General features: G+C 50.2%; 1 protein-coding gene across 1 annotated transcript in view; it reads right to left on the bottom strand.

Moving 5' to 3' along the window:
- Rcan1 (regulator of calcineurin 1) overlaps positions 1-20,076 on the bottom strand; it is a 101,163-nt gene extending 81,087 nt beyond the window's left edge. The window contains exon 1 of the mRNA XM_041673347.1: positions 19,664-20,076. Within this exon, the coding sequence (XP_041529281.1) occupies positions 19,664-19,906 (243 nt within the window). The 5' untranslated portion in view covers positions 19,907-20,076. The remainder of the gene's footprint in view (positions 1-19,663) is intronic.
- Positions 20,077-20,329: the final 253 nt, after the last annotated feature.

The following is a 20,329-nucleotide window of genomic DNA, read 5'->3' as shown; positions in this document are numbered from 1 at the left end:
GGAGTTGTTGGCGGAGTGTCCCAGTGATGTGGGAGTATCCCAGTGATGTGGGAGTGTCCCAGCGATGTGTGGGTATCTCAGTGTTGTGGGAGTATTCCAGTGATGTGGAAGTTTCAGAGTGATGTGAGAGTGTCCCAGTGATGTATGAGTATTTCAGTGATGTCGAAGTGTCATAGTACTATGGGAGTATTCCAGTGATGTGGGAGTATCTCAGTGGTGTGGGATTCTCCCAGTGATGTAGGAGTGTTCCGTGATGTGGGCGTGTTCCAGTGATGTGGGAGTATCTCCGTGTTGTGGGAGTGTTTCAGTGATGAGGGAGTGTCCCACCGATGTGGGATTGTCCCAGTAATGTGAGAGTATCCCAGTGATGTGGATGTGTCCCAGTCATGTTGGAGTATCTCAGTGATGTGGGAGTGTCCCAGTAATGTCTGCGTATCTCAGTGATGTGCGAGTATCTCAGTGATTTGGGAGTATCCCAGTGATGTGGATGTTTCTCAGTGATGTGGGACTATTTCAATGATGTGGAAGTGTCTAAGTGATGTGGAAGTTTCACAGTGATGTGGGAGTATTTCAGTGATGTGGAAGCATCTTAGTGATGTGGGAGTGTTCCAGTGATGTGGGAGTGTCCCAATGATGTGGGCATTTTCCAGTGATGTGGAATGTTCCAGTGATGTGGGAGTGTCCTAGTGATTTGGGAGTTTCCGAGTGATATGGGAGTACCTAGTGATGTGGGAGCGTCACAGTGATGTGGGAGTATCCTAGTGATGTTTGAGTGTTCCACTGATGTTTGAGTACCTCAGTTATGTGGGAGTATCTCAGTGATGTGGGAGTATCCCAGTGATATGGGAGTTCCTAGTGATGTGGGAGCGTCACAGTGATGTGTGAATATCCCAGTGATGTGGGAGTATCTCAGTGATGTGTGAGTATCCCAGTGATGTAAGAGTATCCCAATAATGTGGGAGTGTTCAAGTGATGTAGGAATATCTCAGTGATGTGGGAATATCCCCTTGATGTGGGATTATCCCAGTGATTTGGGAGTGTTCCAGTGATTTGGGAGTATTTCCGTTTTGTGGGAGTATCTCAGTGGTGTTAAAGTATCTCAGTGATGTGGTAGTATCTCAGTGATGTGGGAGTATAACAGTGATGTGGGAGTATCCCAGTGATCTGAAAGTTTCTCAGTGATGTGGGAGTATTTCAATGATGCGGAAGTATCTTAGTTATGTGGGAATATCCCAGTGATGTGGGAGTATCTCAGTGAAGTTTGAGTATCTCAGTGATGTGGGTGTATCCCAGTGATGTGGGAGTGTTCCATTCATGTTGGAGTACCTCAGTGATGTGGGAGTGTCCCAGTGATGTGGGAGTGTCCCAGTGAAATGTGAGCTTTCCAGGGAAGTGGGAGTATTTTAGTGATCTGTGAGTGTCCCAGTGATGTGGGGGTATCTCAGTGTTGTGGGAGTATTCCAGTGATGTGGAAGTTTCAGACTGATGTGAGAGTGTCCCAGTGATGTATGAGTATTTCAGTGATGTCGAAGTGTCATGGTACTATGGGCGTATTCCAGTGATATGGGAGTATCTCAGTGATGTGGGAGTATCTCAGTGGTGTGGGAGTATCTCAGTGATGTGGGTGTATTCCAGTGATGTGGCAGTGTTCCAGTGATGTTTGAGTATCTCATTGATGTGGGAGTATCTCAGTGATTTTGGAGTGTTCCATTGATGTGGGATTCTCCCAGTGATGTAGGAGTGTTCCAGTGATGTGGGCATGTTCCAGTGATGTGGGAGTATCTCCGTGTTGTGTGAGTTTTTCAGTGATTAGGGAGTGTCCCACCGATGTGGGAGTGTCCCAGTGATGTGCGAGTATCCCAGTGATGTGGATGTGTCCCAGTCATGTTGGAGTATCTCAGTGATGTGGGTGTGTCCCAGTAATGTGTATGTGTCTCAGTGATGTGCGAGTATCTCCGTGATTTGGGAGTATCCCAGTGATGTGGAAGTTTCTCAGTGATGTGGGACTATTTCAATGATGTGGAAGTGTCTATGTGATGTGGAAGTTTCACAGTGATGTGGGAGTATTTCAGTGATGTGGGAGTGTCCCAATGATGTGTGCATTTTCCAGTGATGTGGGAGTGTCCTAGTGGTTTGGGAGTTTCCGAGTGATATGGGAGTTCCTAGTGATGTGGGAGCGTCACAGTGATGTGGGAGTATCCTAGTGATGTTTGTGTGTTCCACTGATGTTTGAGTACCTCAGTTATGTGGGAGTATCTCAGTGATGTGGGAGTATCCCTGTGATATGGGAGTTCCTAGTGATGTGGGAGCGTCACAGTGATGTGTGAATATCCCAGTGATGTGGGAGTATCTCAGTGATGTGAGAGTATCCCAGTGATGTGGGAGTGTTCAAGTTATGTAGGAATATCTCAGTGATGTGGGAGTATCCCCTTGATTGGGAGTATCCCAGTGATTTGGGAGTGTTCCAGTGATTTGGGATTATTTCCGTTTTGTGGGACTATCTCAGTGGTGTTAAAGTATCTTAGTGATGTGGGAGTATATCAGTGATGTGGGAGTATAACAGTGATCTGGAAGTTTCTCAGTGATGTGGGAGTATTTCAATGATTGGAAGTATCTTAGTTATGTGGAAGTTTCTCAGTGATGTGGGAGTATCTCCCTGATGTGGGCGTGTCCCAGTGATCTGGGAGTGTTCAAGTGATGTTGGAGTACCTCAGTTATGTGGGAGTATTCCAGAGATGTGTGAGTTTCCTAGTAATTTGGGTGTTTTTCAGTGATTGGGGAGTGTCGCAGTGATGTCTGATTGTTCCAGTGATGTCAGAGTGTCACAATGATGTGGGACCATCCCTGTGATGTGGGAGTATCTCACTGATGTGGGAGTATCCCAGTGATATGGGACTGTCCCAGTGGTATGGGAGTTTTCCAGTCATGTCGGAGTATCTTAGTGATGTGTGAGTGTCCCAGTGATGTGGAAGTGTCATAGAAATATGGGAGTATTCCAGTGATGTTGGAGTATCTCAGTGGTGTGGGAGTATTTCAGTGATGTGGGCGTTCCCCAGTGATTAGGCCGTGTTCCAGTGATGTTCGAGTATCTCAGTGATGTGGGAGTATCTCAGTGATGTGGGAGTGTCCCAGTGATGTGGGATTGTCCCAGTGTTGTGCGAGTGTCCCAGTGATGTGGGAGTGTCCCAGTGATGTTGGAGTATCTCAGTGATGTGGGTGTGTCCCAGTGATGTGGGAGTGTCCCAGTGATGTGGGAGTATCTCAGTGATGTGGGATTATCTCAGTGATGTGGGAATATTCCAGTGATGTTTAAGTTTCTCAGCGATGTGGGAGTGTCCTAGTGATGTGGGCATGTTCCAGTGATGTGGGAGTATCTCAGTGATGTGGGAGTATCCCAGTGATGTGGGAGTGTCCCAGTGATGTGGGAGTGTCTCAGTGTTGGGGGAGTGTCCCAGTGATGTGGGAGTGTCCCAGTGATGTTGGAGTATCTCAGTGATGTGGGTGTGTCCCAGTGATGTGGGAGTGTCCCAGTGATGTGGGAGTATCTCAGTGATGTGGGATTATCTCAGTGATGTGGGAGTATTCCAGTGATGTTTAAGTTTCTCAGCAATGTGGGAGTGTCCTAGTGATGTGGGCATGTTCCAGTGATGTGGGAATGTCGCAGTGATGTGTGAGTATCCCAGTGATGTTGGAGTGTTTCAGTGATGTTGGAGTATCTCAGTGATGTTGGAGTATCCCGGTGATGTCGGAGTGTTCCAGTGATGTGCGACTGTTCCAGTGCTGTGGGAGTATCTCAGTGATTTGGGAGTATCACAGTGATGCGGGAGTGTTCCAGTGATGTGGGAGTGTCCCAGTAATGTTGGAGTATCTTAATGATGTGCGAGTATCTCAGTGATGTGGGAATATCTAGTGATGTGGGGGTATTCCAGTGATGTTGGTGTGTTCCAGTGATGTCAGAATATCTCAGTGATGTGGGAGTGTCCCAGTGATGTGTAAGTATCTCAGTGATGTGGGAGTATCTCAGTGATGTGGGAGTATCTCAGTGATGTGGGAGTGTTCTAGTGATGTGGGAGTATCCCAGTTTTGTTGGAGTGTTCCAGTGATGTGGGAGTATCTCTGTGATGTGGGAGTGTTCCAGTGATGTAGGAGTGTTTTAATGATTTGGGAGTATCTCAGTGATGTTGGAGTATCCCAGTGTTGTGGGAGTATCTCAGTGATGTGGCAGTATCCCAGTGATGTGGAAGTATCTTAGTGATGTGTCTGTGTCCCATTGATGTGGGAGTATCCCAGTTTCTCTTTCTGTTCCTGTGTCGAACACTGAGTAAAGCAATATAAGGGACAAAGGGTTTGTTATGGGCCACAGTTCATGGTATAGTTCAACATGGTGGGGTAGTCAAGGCAATGGTAGTTTGAAACAGCTGCTCACATCACGCCCACAGCTGGAGGCAGGAAAGAATGCACAGGAGCAGCTGCTCAGCTTCCTTTCTCCAGCTGCACAGTGAAGGAACCGCCCAGTGAAATGGCACCACCCAGAGTTGGCGGGTCTTTCCACCTGAGTTAATGCAATCACAGCCAAGCTCAGAGAACCCTCCCCCAGGTGACTCTAGATTCCAGAAGGTGACAGTTAACACTGACCGGCACAGGAGGCATGGAGCAGGACACAGTGCAAGGGACTGGAAGTGGACAATGACAGAGGCAGCTAAATGCTTGAGAAAAAAATGGTGCAGTTTCTAGTTTTTGGGCATGTCCCACAGGCTTTAGCGTCCTCATTGGGAAATAGGAGGGATCAGAACAAACCAGGGTAGACTGGATGCAATGGGTGGTAAGAATTTGAACTCTGATATAAGACAATGGAGTTCCATATCTGCCCCCCTCTTTCTTGGCTGTGCAATACCATCCAGTGACCCTCCCTCCAGACGGGTCATCTAAGAGGAAGGGAAAAGACTGACTGCTGCAGCTCTCCGCCTCAAGGCTTCTCCCTGCTCAATGGAGCAACAGCTGCTGAAGGACAGACTCCAGCTGCCTGAGACCTTCCATCAAACCAGTTCTGCCACGTGTGCCACAGCTCGCTTTGTGGGAAGTGAGGCCCAGAGCTGGGCACTGCAGGTGGCTGCTGCCGAGAAAGAGAGACTGGGTTCTTGTCACACCCAAGGATCTGGCTTCTTAGCTGGCCACAAGGCTCTGCCGCCTTCTGGGAGGACTGGTGTGTTAGCCCGCTTCCATCACGGGGGTGGGAGAGTGAGGGAGTCAGGGGGAGATCTGACAATGCCAACTTAAAAAGCAAGAGAGGTCAATTTGGGCCACGGGTTCAGAGGTTCATGGTGCATGGTGGGGAAGGGCACAGTGGAGGACTCTCACCTTATGGAAGCCAGGAAGGGGAGGAAGGGAGAGGTGGGAGGAGGAAGGGGAGGAAGGAATGGAGGAAGAGAAGTGGAAGGGATGAGTGAATATGTGTGTACACCAGGAGACAGGGGCAGAGTTCAAGGCACACCCTCACTGAACTATTTCCTTCTGTTAGGAATATTTCTTAGGACGAGCCTCTCCACCGATGCAAATAATTCCAACCAGACCAAATTAGACCCAATAAAGGTGCTCATGTTTAATGCAATGCTCCTGGGTGGCCCAGGAAAGCATGGCAAGGGGAAGAGAGAGAAGGGGACACCATGCAAAACCTGGAGGCCACGTGTTCATTCTCTGAGCGGCAGCCTAAATAGCCTCTGGGAATGGTCCTGACCTCCCTGGGGAGGGGTCATCACTTGGTGGGCTTTCTTGACCCTCTCTGTGTTGAAGGAGGCCACTTGGTTCCTGGATGCTCAACCCTGAAATAATCACACAGAAACTAAATTATTTAAAACACTGACAGCACCTCACCCAAAGCCTTTGGAATGCTCACATAGCACAAGGGAAGCTTCAACACCAGAGTGAAGGGCTGACGCAGAAACATGAATGAAATAAAAATACTCTAGAAAGCCAGCCTTGGGCCATGTGTGTGATAACGTCCACAAAGCCTGAATGACTCCTGTTTAGTCTGGAATCCTGCCCACGAGATATCTCTGTATGTGTGGGAATATGCCAAAGTCTGAAAAAAACACAAAAGTCAAAGCAGGGTGTCCCAACACTCAAGGGACTCGGCCAGTGAGGAGCAGCAGGAGGCTTTGGTATGAGGGCTGGGTTACAGAGTCAAGATGGGGCAGACACTTCCCTTACGGGAAAGCAAAATACGGAACAGTGAGTTCTCACTTTTTATTACATTTATTTAGTTAGTGTGTATGTGTCTATGTGTGTGCGCCCATGACAAAGATGTGTGTGAGTGTGTTGTAGTCAGTGTGTATGTGTCTCTGTGTGTGCGCCCATGACAAAGATGTGTGTGTGTTGTAGTCAGTATGTATGTGTCTATGTGTGTGCGCCCATGACAAAGGTGTATGTGTGTTGTAGTCTCTGTCCTTCCACCATGTGGGCCCTGGGCATGGGCCTCAAGTGGCTTGGTGGTCAGCACCGGGACCCGCTGAGCATCTCACTGGCTCAGCTCTATCTGAACACATTTTAAGTCTACGTAGGTGACAGAAGGAAGGACAAGTGACAAAGAGAGAGTCAGCCTACTAATATCCTAGCCACAGTCACAAAATCAGGACAAAGCTGGTTCAGACGTGGACCATGACATTAACAGGGGTTCTGATACATGCATATAAACACCATTTAGGCTGCATTTCCAATGTTCAAGGGGAAGTGTTAGTAGGCAGAGCAGGAACAAGTCATGGCAAACATACAAACAACCCCCTTCCTGCAGCAAACAGAAAAGCCGACAGTAAGAACACAAAGCACTGCCAGGTGGTGGTGGCGGTGGCAGCGCATGCCTTTAATCCCAGTACTCAGGGAGGCAGAGGCAGGCGGATCTCTGTGAGTTCGAGGCCAGCCTGGTCTACAGAGTGAGTTCCAGAACAGCCAAGGCTACACAGAGAAACCCTGTCTCGAGAAACAAAAAAAGAAAGAAGAAAAAAATGAACAATAATGCAAAGCACTCAAAGAAACACTCTCCGCCTCCCCGCCTCCCTGCATGCACACAATGGAGACAGCAGTGTTGCATCTGAACCACAAAGGAAAAGAAGAAAAGGGTTCTGTGGGGCTGTCATCGCCAAGGAGTCAGAGGGTCAGTTGTAAATAATAAATAAACAGATAAATAAATGAATTAATTAATAGCCCTCTTAACAAATTCTTCGCCTCAGGCCAGAAGCTCACCAGAAAAACAGTGAACATAAGCAATTGGCAGAGACAAAGCACCAAATGACCAAGAAGCCTGTTAAGATGGCCGGCCCTGTTCCCTGTTAAGGACAGGCTACTTAAAGCAAGGAGGGATTCTTTCCCATCTGTCAAAGACCCAAAATGGTAAAAGACAGGATTCCACAGGGCTGGTGGCAATGTAAACACAGCCATACGGTAGTACGATGGAGAGAAACTGGCAGAGGCTCCTGCCTCAGAAATGTATGCACACACATAAACAGACATGTCTGACGGGACGCTGGGCACAACGCAGGAAGGGGCTCCCCAAAGACAGGGCAGGTCTAAGATGGTTGTCACAGCGCCTACCTGGGTTCTCTCTTCCTCCGCCTCCTTTCTCCCTGCAGTCAGTTTAGTTCCTCCCCAGCCCGCCTACCTGGGTTCTCTCTTCCCCAGCCCGCCTACCTGGGTTCTCTCTTCCCCAGCCCGCCTACCTGGGTTCTCTCTGCCTCCGCCTCCTTTCTCCCTGCAGTCAGTTTAGTTCCTCCCCAGCCCGCCTACCTGGGTTCTGCCCTATCAACAGGCCAAGGCGGTTTCTTTATTCACAGAGGGGACTCACACATCACCTGGCACCAGCAGCATCACTGCAGGACACATGTCCCCTGAGGTCGTCCTCTGCACAGAACTCCTTGCTGACATACGGCTCTATCACAGCCCGCTTTACTCCACATCACTCCCAAAGCTCCGTCCTGGATTTACCTAGACTAGGAAACTGCACGCCTTCTCACATGGGCTCAATCACCTTCCAACCACTTGCAGGAGTGCAGGGCAGCCCTGTGATGGATTCTGGTTGGGGCCTGCTTTTAGGAGCTGCCAAGGTTTACAGAGCACTGGCAATGCCTACCTGAAAACCACAGATTAGGAAGCAGGAAGGAAGCTGAACCCACCCCTGCGTCCCAGAATCTCAGTCCCAGTCCAGGCAGATGTCACAGGGTTCTCTCCCATGCGAGTGAGCAGGTCTAAGCATGGAGCTCTGGCGAACCACCTGGGACACAAGCTTTCCCTTTGAGTGTACTCACGTTAGCGACCTGACACAGGACGCTGCTCACAATGCCCTGGCGTTTCTGAACTAGTGGACATTTTCACGAGTGAGTTCTCTGATATTTTATTGTGGGGGTCATGGTGCTGGCATGGAACCCGAGGCCTTGCCCATGTCAGGCAAGTGCCCTACCAGGGAGCTACATCAAGTCATAATTATTTATTCTGATTACTTATTCATATAATTTTTTTAAAAAGTCAAGTTTTTGGAAAGAAATTTCCTAAACTGTGTCAGTGAACAATTGGAACAGGAGGATGACTCCATTAGGAGGGTTCCCCTCAGGCAAACTCTACTCTCCTGCCTCAGCATCCAATCCTAGCAGGGAAGGCAGCAGCAGGAGGGGCTTCCTGCTGGCCTGCTTTCTGCTAGGAGATAGGATGGTGTCTCTCCCCTTTAAAGCTGAAATTACAAATCTGTCTTTGAAGTTCTGGGCATGACTGCTCCCAGCTTCCTCAAGGGAAAGGCAGGCCTGAACAGTCTTAAGTCAACAGGGGATCCAAGGAGAACCCAGAGGAAGTTACTCCCTCTGGTGGTGACCACTGAACAGCACAGGTACAAATCTCACAGGCAGGGCACCTTGCTCTTTTAACAGTGGCCTGGAGACAGCCTGAGCTCCTTTATGTAGAATAAGAGAGAAGTCTCTCCTGGACCCAGAAATGATGGAGCTGCCCACCCTAGGAGGCTCCAGGTCTGCCCACATCTGGTGAGTCACCTGGGTCTCCGTTTTTTCCCAGACAAATGCAAGGTGAGGGTCACAGGACGCTTCTTCCCATGGGCTCTGCAGGAACTGTGAGATTTAGTGATGCTTGCTGTTTTATAAAGAGAAGTCACCTTTGTCTAGAAGATGAGCAGATAACAGCATCTCCCCTAGAAGTTCATAAGAAAGATCGGAAAGGGTGCCACTCATACAGAGTTGACACAAGTCACAAAATGCTAAACTGATGTACTCAGAGTTAGTTTTGGAATTGCTAATTCTATAGTTTGCCACCCAAACTGGGAAGCGTGCACTGAGAATACCCTCACCCAGAGTAGTGGCAGCCACCTGGAGTCTTTAGAAGGCTGAAGCCAGAGGGTTGTCTGAGTTGGGAGCTGGAGGGCAGCCTGGCCAACACAGTGAGACTTTCACACATACACAGACACACACACACACACACACACACACACACACACACACACGGAGGAAGAAGAACTAATTTCCCCAGGCAATAAGCATAAACAAGGTGGACAGACAGCCATCCTCTCAATAAGGTAAACCTGCCCTGACATTTGGAAAACTCTCTGCTGTCAGACTTTAAACAAATGTCATTCTAGTGTTTTGGCAAATCTTCAGACAGCAGCAGAACCACTTAATGACCAGGGCTGGGATCACTTAAATCCTCACTGGTACAAGATCATCAGATTAATTTTACATGAACTTCCAAAATCAATTAAAGGCACAAAGTTTGAGTGTCTAGATTCACCATCCTTTAGCCACAAACTAACAATACAAGACACGGGGAGGAGGAATGCGGGGGGGGGGGGGAGAGTAGATGGAAGGCTTGGGGAGGGGATGGAAGGCTGGGGGGAGGAATGGATGGAAGGCTGGGGGGAGGAATGGATGGAAGGCTGGGGGGAGGAATGGATGGAAGGCTGGGGGAGGGGATGGAGGGCTGGGGGGATGGATGGATGGGGGAGGGGATGGAAGGTAGGTGACCTGGATAGAGGACAGACAGAATGTACTGAACACACCGCATCTTGAGCAGATTCTAACTGGGGAAAGTCTGACTGATCCTGTGGGTTTGGGGAGCAGGGAGCAAGCGAGCTATGGCACCCACAGGGAGAATAGTGCACTGTGGTTCTGGAGCTAGAGATGACCTCAGAGACTCTAATCTGCTCAAAGGGAGGCAGACAAGGTTTGCACAAGAAAGTAATTCACCCAACAAACACAGTTCATCATTTGCATGGCATGAACAATATCCAAAATTAACTTTCACGTCCTCCCTATGCCCTGAGGTTTGAAGGGAGACGATGACTGTCTGGAGCAGTAGGCCCTCTTACACGAACTTTCCCGGACTTTAGGTAGAGAGCACGGTGGTCTTTGTGCAATCAAGGAGGAGGATGGGAGTTGTCTGGGCTCCCATGGCGAGTTTTGAGCTGTGCAATGCTCAGAATGTGAGTGGGACCTGATAAACACTTGTTGATGAATGTCTGCACGAATGGGTGGAAATGAAATGCTGGAGCCAGGTCTGCCTGTCTCCAACGTCCAGGCACTACTGGGCTTGAGCACATGCACATGCCTAGCATGAGGGCTGCCACTGTACTGACTGACCCATCAGGATCACCAGCAGCATCCCTGCAAGGGAAAGGCACAGTGAAAGGAGTGACGGAGCTGAACGTGTCAACCCAAGAGTGACAGAGCTGCACCGTGTCAATCTAGGAGTGGACGGAGCTGCACCCTGTCAATCTAGGGGTGACAGAGCTGTACCGTGTCGATCTAGGGGTGACAGAGCTGTACCGTGTCAATCTAGGGGTGACAGAGCTGTACCGTGTCGATCTAGGGGTGACGGAGCTGTACCATGTCAATCTAAGAGTGGACGGAGCTGCACCGTGTCAATCTAGGGGTGACAGAGCTGTACCGTGTCAATCTAGGGGTGACAGAGCTGTACCGTGTCAATCTAGGGGTGACAGAGCTGCACCGTGTCAATCTAGGGGTGACAGAGCTGCACCGTGTCAATCTAGGGGTGACAGAGCTGTACCGTGTCAATCTAGGGGTGACAGAGCTGTACCGTGTCGATCTAGGGGTGACAGAGCTGTACCGTGTCGATCTGGGGGTGACAGAGCTGTACCGTGTCGATCTAGGGGTGACAGAGCTGTACCGTGTCGATCTAGGGGTGACAGAGCTGTACCGTGTCGATCTAGGGGTGATGGAGTTGTACCCTGTCAATCTAGGGGTGACAGAGCTGTACCGTGTCAATCTAGGGGTGACGGAGCTGTACCCTGTCAATCTAGGGGTGACAGAGCTGTACCGTGTCGATCTAGGGGTGACAGAGCTGAACTGTGTGAGAGGGTGAGCCTCAAGGCCTTCTGAGTGCATGGAAGCCAGGCAGGAGCCCGACCTGCGCCGTGTGACCTGAGTCACTGAACACCACCTGAGCAATGGGACGATTTCACAAGGCTCTCAGAAGGGGAAACAAAGCGTACTACACAAACGGGCATAACGCACTTGTCTTAGAGATTAACCAGAAACGCAAAGGTGGGTGGTTAGGCCTAACTGTTTGGGTCCTTTCCTCCCTATCAAATCCACATGCTGAAGCCCTAACACAGGCTGGACTGGGAGATGAGGTCTCTAAGAAAGTAATTAATCCAGGGTCCAAGGTCGGGGCCCTTAAGTCTTTACAAGTTCTCAGAAAAGGCCCCAGACGCTCCCTGTCCCCACATACCAGGAAAGACCCTCCGAGGATACAGTGAGAGGGCGCCATCTGTAGGCCACGCAGAGAAACTCCACCCTGACACCAGCCGCGGAGCCTCTGAGCTGTGAGAAAACGGAAGTCTGTCAGAGGCATTTGGGAAGGCACACTAATGCCATGATAAAGTAAGGAAAGCTGCTGTTTCTTATCATGAGTGGAAAAAACTCCAAAATTAGCTCTCTATATTAAATAACATTTTTGTCTTCTAATTCTAAATCCAGGCCAACCTCAAATACCTCTCTACTGGGTTAATTACGACTGCGGTGGGAATTTCATGCCTCGCCAGTCAAGATGCGCAACAGAGGAAAAGTACTGGGCCTTCCCAAGCTGCTCAGGGTCCAGTTTCTCCCTCCGAGTTAACCAGGTCTGCCTGCCCATCCTCTGAGATGAGCCAGGGCGCTGTGGTCGCAGACGGGCTCAGTAACCCTGCTCCTTTCAGAAACTCGGTGACAGGTATCGAATCTCCGGAGCTCTACAGCCTCTAACGAGGCAGTGTATGTAAGCCGCGGAGGTATTCTTTTATGAAGGTGAACTTCAAAAGAAAACCAAACAAGAATGCCTTAATAAACACCTGTTTTCTGTGCTGGGGCTTGATCTTGGGGCCTTGAGCACAGCAAGTGAGAGTTCTACATTCTGAGCTCTATCTCAAGCCTGTTTTAGCAAACATTTCTAAACATCAGTAGCTCCAGAGGCCTGGGGGTGGGCAGTGGGAAAAACAAATCAAATCAAAACCAACAACCTAATGGGTATGGTGGTGGGCACCTGTGATTATAGCATTTGGGAGGTGGAGGTAGGAAGATCAGGAATTCAAGGTCATTCTCAGCTACCTAGGGAGTTGGAAGCCAGTGAGCTGCTTCCTGAGGACTGTCTGAAATAAAGTAAGCAGGACAGCAAAGGTCCTCACCGCGGTGCTGCCAGGTGGCCTGTCTCTGGTCGCCGGGACCCATCTCCCAGCACTGCGGCCTTGCACGATGGCATTTGTAAGCATCACCTTTAAGAGCCAGAAATTCTACAATTAGGAGAATAGTGGGCAAATTCTAAATCAAACCTGCATCTGTACCTCACTCCTAGAACAGTGCGACAACGGCTCTCACTCTGAGCTGCCGTTAGGAGGCATGGGGGCTCCATCCACCCTCATGTTCTCTTGCTCTGAGGGAAGCCAGCAGTCACTCTGAGCTGTTGTGGAGAGACCCAAGAACACAGCCATCTTTAACCATCAAAGGACTGAGGCTCCCAGTGACAGTCCACACGAAATCTGCCTTTGCCGGTCTCCATGTGAAGCACAGATGACGCCTGAATGCAGATTTGTGCCAGGCTCAGCCACTGCTGGATCCCACGACCATGCCCTGTTAGTTCACCAACCATCTGTGTGAGTTGTCACACCGGGCTTGAAAGTGATACAGTAACACACACGCTCATTACACAGGGTTGAAAACTGATACAGGAACTCACACTGAACCTTTGCTAGATCCAAGTCACCCACTCTTCTTCCCCCTCCCCCCAAACTACTATTAGCATCCCCATTTCACAGGAAGAAGAACTAGAACACAGGCTGGGTGAATGTGGCCTCTGGATAAAGACCTATGCTCCTACCCACTACACCACACTGCCTCCTTGTGGACAGGCCACGCCAGGACTTCTAGAGACTGAATTTCATACAGCAGGAAGCCAACCAAGCCTTGTGGTACTGATGTTCCTGGTGCTGCTGTTCTTCAGGTCCTATATTCTGACATATTTGGTTTCCCCCAGAGACACGGTGGCAGCTAATCTTGGTTGTCAACTTGACTATATCTGGAATTAACTCAACCCCAGCAGTTGGGCATACCCATGAGGAATTTTCTTGGTTGGAGTATCTGAGGTGGGAGACTCACCCTCAATCTGGATCATCTGAGGTGAAAAGGCCCACGCTAAATGTAGGCCACACCTCCTGGTGGCAGCCTTCTTGAAGGGATGTGGGAGAAGGAAGCTTGTGCTTCCTGCCAGCTTGCCTCACCCTCACCGGCAGCCTCATCTGTCTTGACCCATTCACTGTGCACGGGGGTTAGAGACCACTCTTTTGGAATGCCAATGAGGAGTGAAAACCAGCACCTTTCTAGGACTTCCCTGGGACTCTGGCACCAGAATGGTGTAAAGATGTCCAGTCTTAGCCACTGCATCCTTGGCCTTTCTGTCAGGAGACTACTTTGACCACAGCCTGTAGGCCACTCTAATAATCCTGTGTGTGTGTTTGTTTGTGTGTGTGTTCATTCTATCAGTTCTACTCCTTAGAGAATCCTGGCCAATACAGATACACAGGACACGTTTTTACCATCTACTGCTATGGGAAACCTGCTACTGCTTCCAGACACAGCAGAATCACTCCTGGTCTCATTACCTCAGTATCTGCTGGTTCTGATAGTCATTAGTATTTACAAAGGGAACTCCCCCACAGCTCTGAAAATGGGTCCTAATGACTGTGCACGACTCATGCATCACCAAGGGGTCTATTCACACACACACACACACACACACACACACACACACACACACACACTGCACAGGAGCAATGCATTCACAGAAGCAAACCAGCCCTTTGCTGACTGGCACTGAAGACAAGATTGTGTTTTATTACCACCATTTTTGAGGGAGCCAAACAAAGAGACAAAGGGTGCAGCCTGAGATGCAAACCCCGAGTCAATAGCAGTCAGTCTCCTGCTCTATCACGAAGCCTTTTTCTGTCACCTTATGTAAGTGTCCCCAGGATTGAAGAGCTTGTAGCTGTAGGCACAGGAACAGTTATAGCTTCTGCTATGAAGATTGTTGCAAGATTTGGTGGTGGACTGACTTGTGGGGTGGAAGAGAGACTAAACATTTAGAAAGGAAACAGCATGGCTATGGAGTGTCCTGTTTGTGAAGAGTCGGAAATTTTAAAGTCGAGGAAATAGCGCGTAAATGCTACACCAAGCCTTGCACCTAGTAAATGTGGACTTTTACAGATTATCATAGCGTTCCAAATGTGTCCAGATAAACTGAACCCACCACACCAGAGCCCAAACAACAGAAGAGGAAACTTCACCCAAGATGTATGCCTGAGAGAACAAGGCTTTGCCCCCAGAATTGGCTGAAAAGTGAAAATGGCCTGACACTACCTGGATTCCTAACTCCCTCCCCCCATCCCGCCCCCAGGATGTCATATTTCCAGTATGTTACCCAGACTGATGTGGGATGGAAACAGGCAGAAACATGGCTGATGTTCAACCTTGGAGTGGAAGCTGTGGACACCAGCGGTGCCATTCCAGTTCCCCAAAACATTTAACCATCAAATCAACATGGAATGTGGACTTGTCTACAAGTCTACCCCTGGGGACCGCATGTAAGGGCAAAAGGGAAGAGGATGGTCCTTCCTTAGAGTAAGCTTCCCGAAGACGTGGACACTCCTGTTGATAGTCATTCTGCTTAGGCTTCAAAGTCACACAAACTGTTAAGGAAAGGGAGCCTCAGGGCAGAGAACCTGACCTCCATTATGGACTGGAAGAAATCCAGGAGCAGGCAGGCTGGATATCTGCTTAGTCGGGACCCAGTGGCCAATTATTCGGTGTCTCTTTAAATTATGCATTGCCTCTTTCTCCCAGCCACATTTCCCTCCCACAGGGTTTCACACTGTAGCTCAAGCTGGACCACAGCTCACTGCATAGCCCTGGTCTCCTCAAACAAAAGACAATCCTCCTGCCTGGGCTACCATACCTGACTGAGACCAAACCCCTTCTAGCCAAGGAAGCACTGCTTCAGACCGGCTCCTCGCCTCAGAATGGAATTGGTTTGGAGTGTAGGACAGGGGACTTCTCAAACCTCCCTTGAGATTCCGAGGGCGGGGGGGAAGGGTGGCGAGGTGGCTCGGCAGGAACAAACCTGGTGGTGTGAGCTGAGCCCCAGCACCTGGGTGAGAAACTAGAGGGGGCTCACATCTAACCCTGGGGCTCCTGCGGTGAGGTGGGAGGTGGGAAGAGACAGGAGAACACACAGTTTGCAGGCCAGTGGCAGGGCCTAAAGTCTGCAGAAACATGGGAGACTCTGCTTCAAAAGCAAGATGAAGGGAATGAAGGGGTTTCCAAAAGTTGTCCTGACCTCACAAACATATCCTCCCCTTCACACACACACACACACACACACACACACACAATTTTTTAAAACAGATTGCAAGGGGCAGGTACAGTTGGAATCTCCTTGCTTGGGGGTGGGGCATGTATATAAAGAATTTAGGGCCCTTGCATAAGCTCCTTTTATGCTGATCAGAGTATATGTTATTAAAATAAAATTATCTATCATAAATCATAATCATTTTTTAAAGAAATGTATGTTCAGTAGAAACAAGTAGATTCTGTGCGATTTCCAGACATAGCCTTCAGGCAAAGCTCTGTCCATCAGATGCACATTTGTGTCTGAGACAATCAAGGCAAGTGCATGTTTTTCCACTGTCTGGAGCCCTGCCCCATGGAAGCCAAATGGGAACACTGAAACTGCCCGTTAGCTTGGTGACAGCTAGCAAAGGGAACCAACTAACCAGTCAACAGCCCAAAGCACGGGTAATTGCTCATTGAAGGCACAGCTTTACCTTCTAAGTAGAACCTATTTGTAGAAGGAGCAGCTAGTGCAACGGAGCATGACCGGTAAACATTTGCCCAGGCAGAAAGTAGCCTTATTTTAATAAAGGTCTCCACCCCCTGTAACGGTATGAGTCTCTCTAGCGAGACTTCTTTACATGAACAAGGATACAGTTTCTTATGCAGACATTTAACTAACAGAGTCTACTAAAAGCAAATCTCACATATCCAACTCATATACTAGCAGTTCTAAAAGTTTCAGAAATTCTCAACACGTGAGTAGTTCAGTTTCTTATTTCCTTTAAGACGTCAGGACTAGAAAGGGGGTGCCAGCTCCAGGGCCTGGGGTCAGCTCTGCTCTCAGTAACCTACCTAGACCAGAGTAGACATGGCCAACCTGAAGCAAGCACGTTTTCAATCTACCATCCCAAAGAGACCCACAGACAGCAAGTTAAACGCCCTGCTAGACTTTCTCGCTAGCTAACGGGTAAAGACCCACCAGCGGCCTGCTATGAAGGCCGTTTTGTCAGGCGGTCTTCCTGTACAGAGCTATTCACACAGCAGGCGGGCGCCCTGCGCCCAGTGGCTAATGATGTTTGCATCACTCCAGACCCATGAACCATCAGCCCATCAGTGGGTAACACTCCCCCACCATTCATCCCGAAACTCCAGACCTCAAGGTGGAGAGAAAGGGGAGGCTCAGCCAGGCGGGTCCTTCTCCTTCAATGCTATGCCTCTGCATTAAGCAGTGTCGGTCTCAGCAACCCTGACAATGAGCACAGCCTATCCCTGCCTGGCCTGCCTCCCCGCTTCCTCTCCTGTCCACGCACTTTCCTTTCCCTATAGGACAGTTTCCACCCAACTTTAAAGTCAGAGCAACATCTGAGTCCAGCTCTCTGGGGACCCTCTCCTGGTTGCTCTTCAGACCTCCCCACCATGGCACCCTGCCCTTCAACGCTCTCTTGAACTCCTTCTGGTCTTTCCGGCTCGCCTACCCTGGCACCCACCCACCAGCTTTGCTATTCCTTTCACATGGATCCCAGATAGAAAAGTCCCCTCAGAAGCTTCTGTCAGCCCTCTCAGCCTGTGCAGGGGCCATCCTGGGCTACTTGACCTAACTCCTCAGTGGGTATCTCTGCATCCACACTGTCCCGAGGGCCCTTTTCTGGACCCTGGAAGGCAGACCCTATCACTGGATGATCTGGGTGCCACAGCTGGGCTCCTTCCCTGCGAGTTTTGGCCCCTCCACTCCACACCTTCAGATCTAGAGCTCCTGCTGGACAGCTCCTCACGGGGCGGGGAGGGGATGTGAGGGGGGCTCCAGCCATGCTGCTTCCTCTCCTTGATGTGGCTTCTAGCTGCTGCGATGACTGATGGACTGAATGCCTCTTGTGAGGCTCCCGAGGCTAGCCCAATTAGCCAGCTCTTTGGTCCAATATCCTAAACCAGCGATATGCAACCCTGTAAGGACCTGGCTGCCACTCGGTCTGCCACCTGTCACTCCTACCTGTTTCTGTTTCACATTCTACCATGGACCACCATTTCTGCCAGCTTTCTGTATCCAAAGGTTCCTCATGTTCAGAGCTGGGCAATCTGGAATCAACTTTTTTTTTTCTTCATAAAAACTGCACCTGCTAGAACAGCCACAGAACTTCCCTTCTTGCCATTATTTAAAAAAAAAAAAGTGTAACAACTATTTATATGGCACTTACAACCTATGATAAATTTATACAGCATTTACAACCCATTGGAATCATCCATCACCTGAAGCCGAGCTAAAGCCTGTGGGATGATACTATGTGCAAGCATCATGCTATTTTACATTGCCGTGATTTTAGTATGGGGGTGTGTGTCCCAGAACCAAGGATCTGCCATGGATACAAGGAATGGCTATGCTTTAAAATATCCCATTCCCTTGCTTCTTTCCTATGGTCCGTTCCTCTCCACACTCTCCAGAATCCAAGCCCCATGAAAGCAACAAGCTTGGCAGGTTCACGGTCACCCACCCTGGAAGCCAGCGTCGGGGAATTAGCAAGAGCCACCTTATCATTCCAGAGGTGTCGCTGCTCCTTTGCCGCGAGGCAGCCAACTTCTTCCTTCCTCAGACCTCTAGTCCCTGAGCCCTCCTCCTCCCTACAGCACGGTCACCTTCTGCTTCATCTGCTACTTGCCTATTCTGTTTCCCCCAGTCAAACATGTCAGCAAAGCTCCCAGCCTGGCGCTGGGTCCATATGTCAATGAACTGCAGCTGAAGGTCGCTGCCAAGAGAAACACCACTGTGTTTTGGTTATTTATAATTTATACGCCCATTTACTTTCAGAAAGGATTTACAATGACCATGTAAGCGTCCGGACATCGTACTCTGAGCAACAATTGTCACAGGTCAGGAGCTCCATCTGCAGGCTTAGCTCTGGCCAGCACTTCAGACCTTTAGGGACCCCAGGCTTTCTCTTTCCCGCATGCAAGATCAGTTCACTGTGAGATTGTACTTACTTGCTTGGGTGCCTGGTAATTCATACATTTTGTGGCAAGATCCTGAAACAGCATTGTCTAAGGATCTGCCCACTTGGCCAGCTACTAATTTCAACATTTATTAAAATTCTGTTGTGGGGCTGTTCTAGATCTGAGGATACAGCAGAGAATAAAATTTCAATTTTGCCTTCAGGGCTAACAAGCAAGTGTGAGCTGGACCTCAGAATGAATTATCATCTGAAGTGGCCAGGGGAGCTATACGTTGTCTCTGGGGGTTCAGCCCCTGCCCTGTATTTACTCGGTAGAGGAGGGGTTCACATCGTTAACTGGGAGGAAGGAGGAAACAGACGTGACTCACTGTTCATAAATAGGACTACGGCTCTGCATTCTCAATCTGCACTATTGGAAGAAAAGCCGGTGTTTGGGTGAGGATCCTGGTTGCTCATTATCTTGCGGTTGATTGGCCAGTTTTGGTAGAATGGTGTTAGGGGGAAGGGGACCCTTTCCTAAGCCTTTAGGATATTTAGTTCCTTATAGGGGTGACATGACACCATCGGGGCATCCAGTATACTGGGAGTCGTTCCTTCCCCTCCCTAATCCACACAATTTTGACACTCTGGGAAGGAGGAGAGGGGACAGGTAAGAGTAACCAACCATGGCAGTGGGAAGGAGGAATTGATTTCAAATCTTCAGTGATCCAGTAGAACACGATCTGGACCATGTAGGAGGTGCAGAAGGAAGCCCGCCTTCAGAGCCGGCGACCCCGGGAGCAGGGCTGCGGCCCGTCCCCGCCCTGGCCGCGCCCCGCAACAAGTGTCCGCCCTCCGCCCCGACGGCCGCACGGTCCTCACCCGGCACAGGCCGTCCACGAACACGCGCGGATCCAGGTGGCAGGCGATGGTGGCGCTGGGCAGGTCCTGCAGATCCACCTCCTCCATCTCGCAGTCGATGAAGCTCCAGTCGCCGCCGCCCTCGTCGGCTTCGGCAGCCGCAGAGAAGGGCGCGAAGGGCCTCAGAGTCACCCCGGGGGGCGCCCGCGCCTCGACTGCCTCTGCCGCCTCCCTGAGCCGCGGCCCCGCCACGCCGTCCTCCATTCCCGGCGTGCGCTCCCTCGCTCGGCTCGACTGCGCTCGGCTCTGCGCCGCGGCCGCCGGCTCCCGCTTCGCCCTCGCGGGGTCACCGCGGCGCCGGGACGCCGGCTTCTAGCGCCCGCCCCGCCCGCCTCCGTCCCACGCGGGAGGGGCAGCCAGCCTGCGCCGGCCGGCCTTGAGCTGCAGATCCTGCGGGAGCACAGGAGAGGTCCCTTTAAGGTCGGCTTGCTCGGGTCATTAAGTCCCGCCCTATTCTTATACATGACCAATAACGAAGCAGGATTTTGACACGTGAGGCCCATCCCACCGCCCTAAGCGTGAAGCTTCAGGGCGGCCATATTTGTTGCGGGCAGAGGCCTCTTGCTGGTTCTCTTTTCTGACAGCTGGCGGTGCCTGTTGAAGGACACCATCCCAGTCCTTGCCAGG

The sequence above is a fragment of the Microtus oregoni genome, unplaced genomic scaffold, assembly GCF_018167655.1.
Source record: "Microtus oregoni isolate MIOR12 unplaced genomic scaffold, Mior012 000023F_ref0000262, whole genome shotgun sequence".
In the NCBI taxonomy this organism is placed as follows: Eukaryota; Metazoa; Chordata; class Mammalia; order Rodentia; family Cricetidae; genus Microtus; species Microtus oregoni.
The sequence above is the reverse complement of the archived record's forward strand: the minus strand, read 5'-3'. Positions and strand labels throughout refer to the sequence as shown.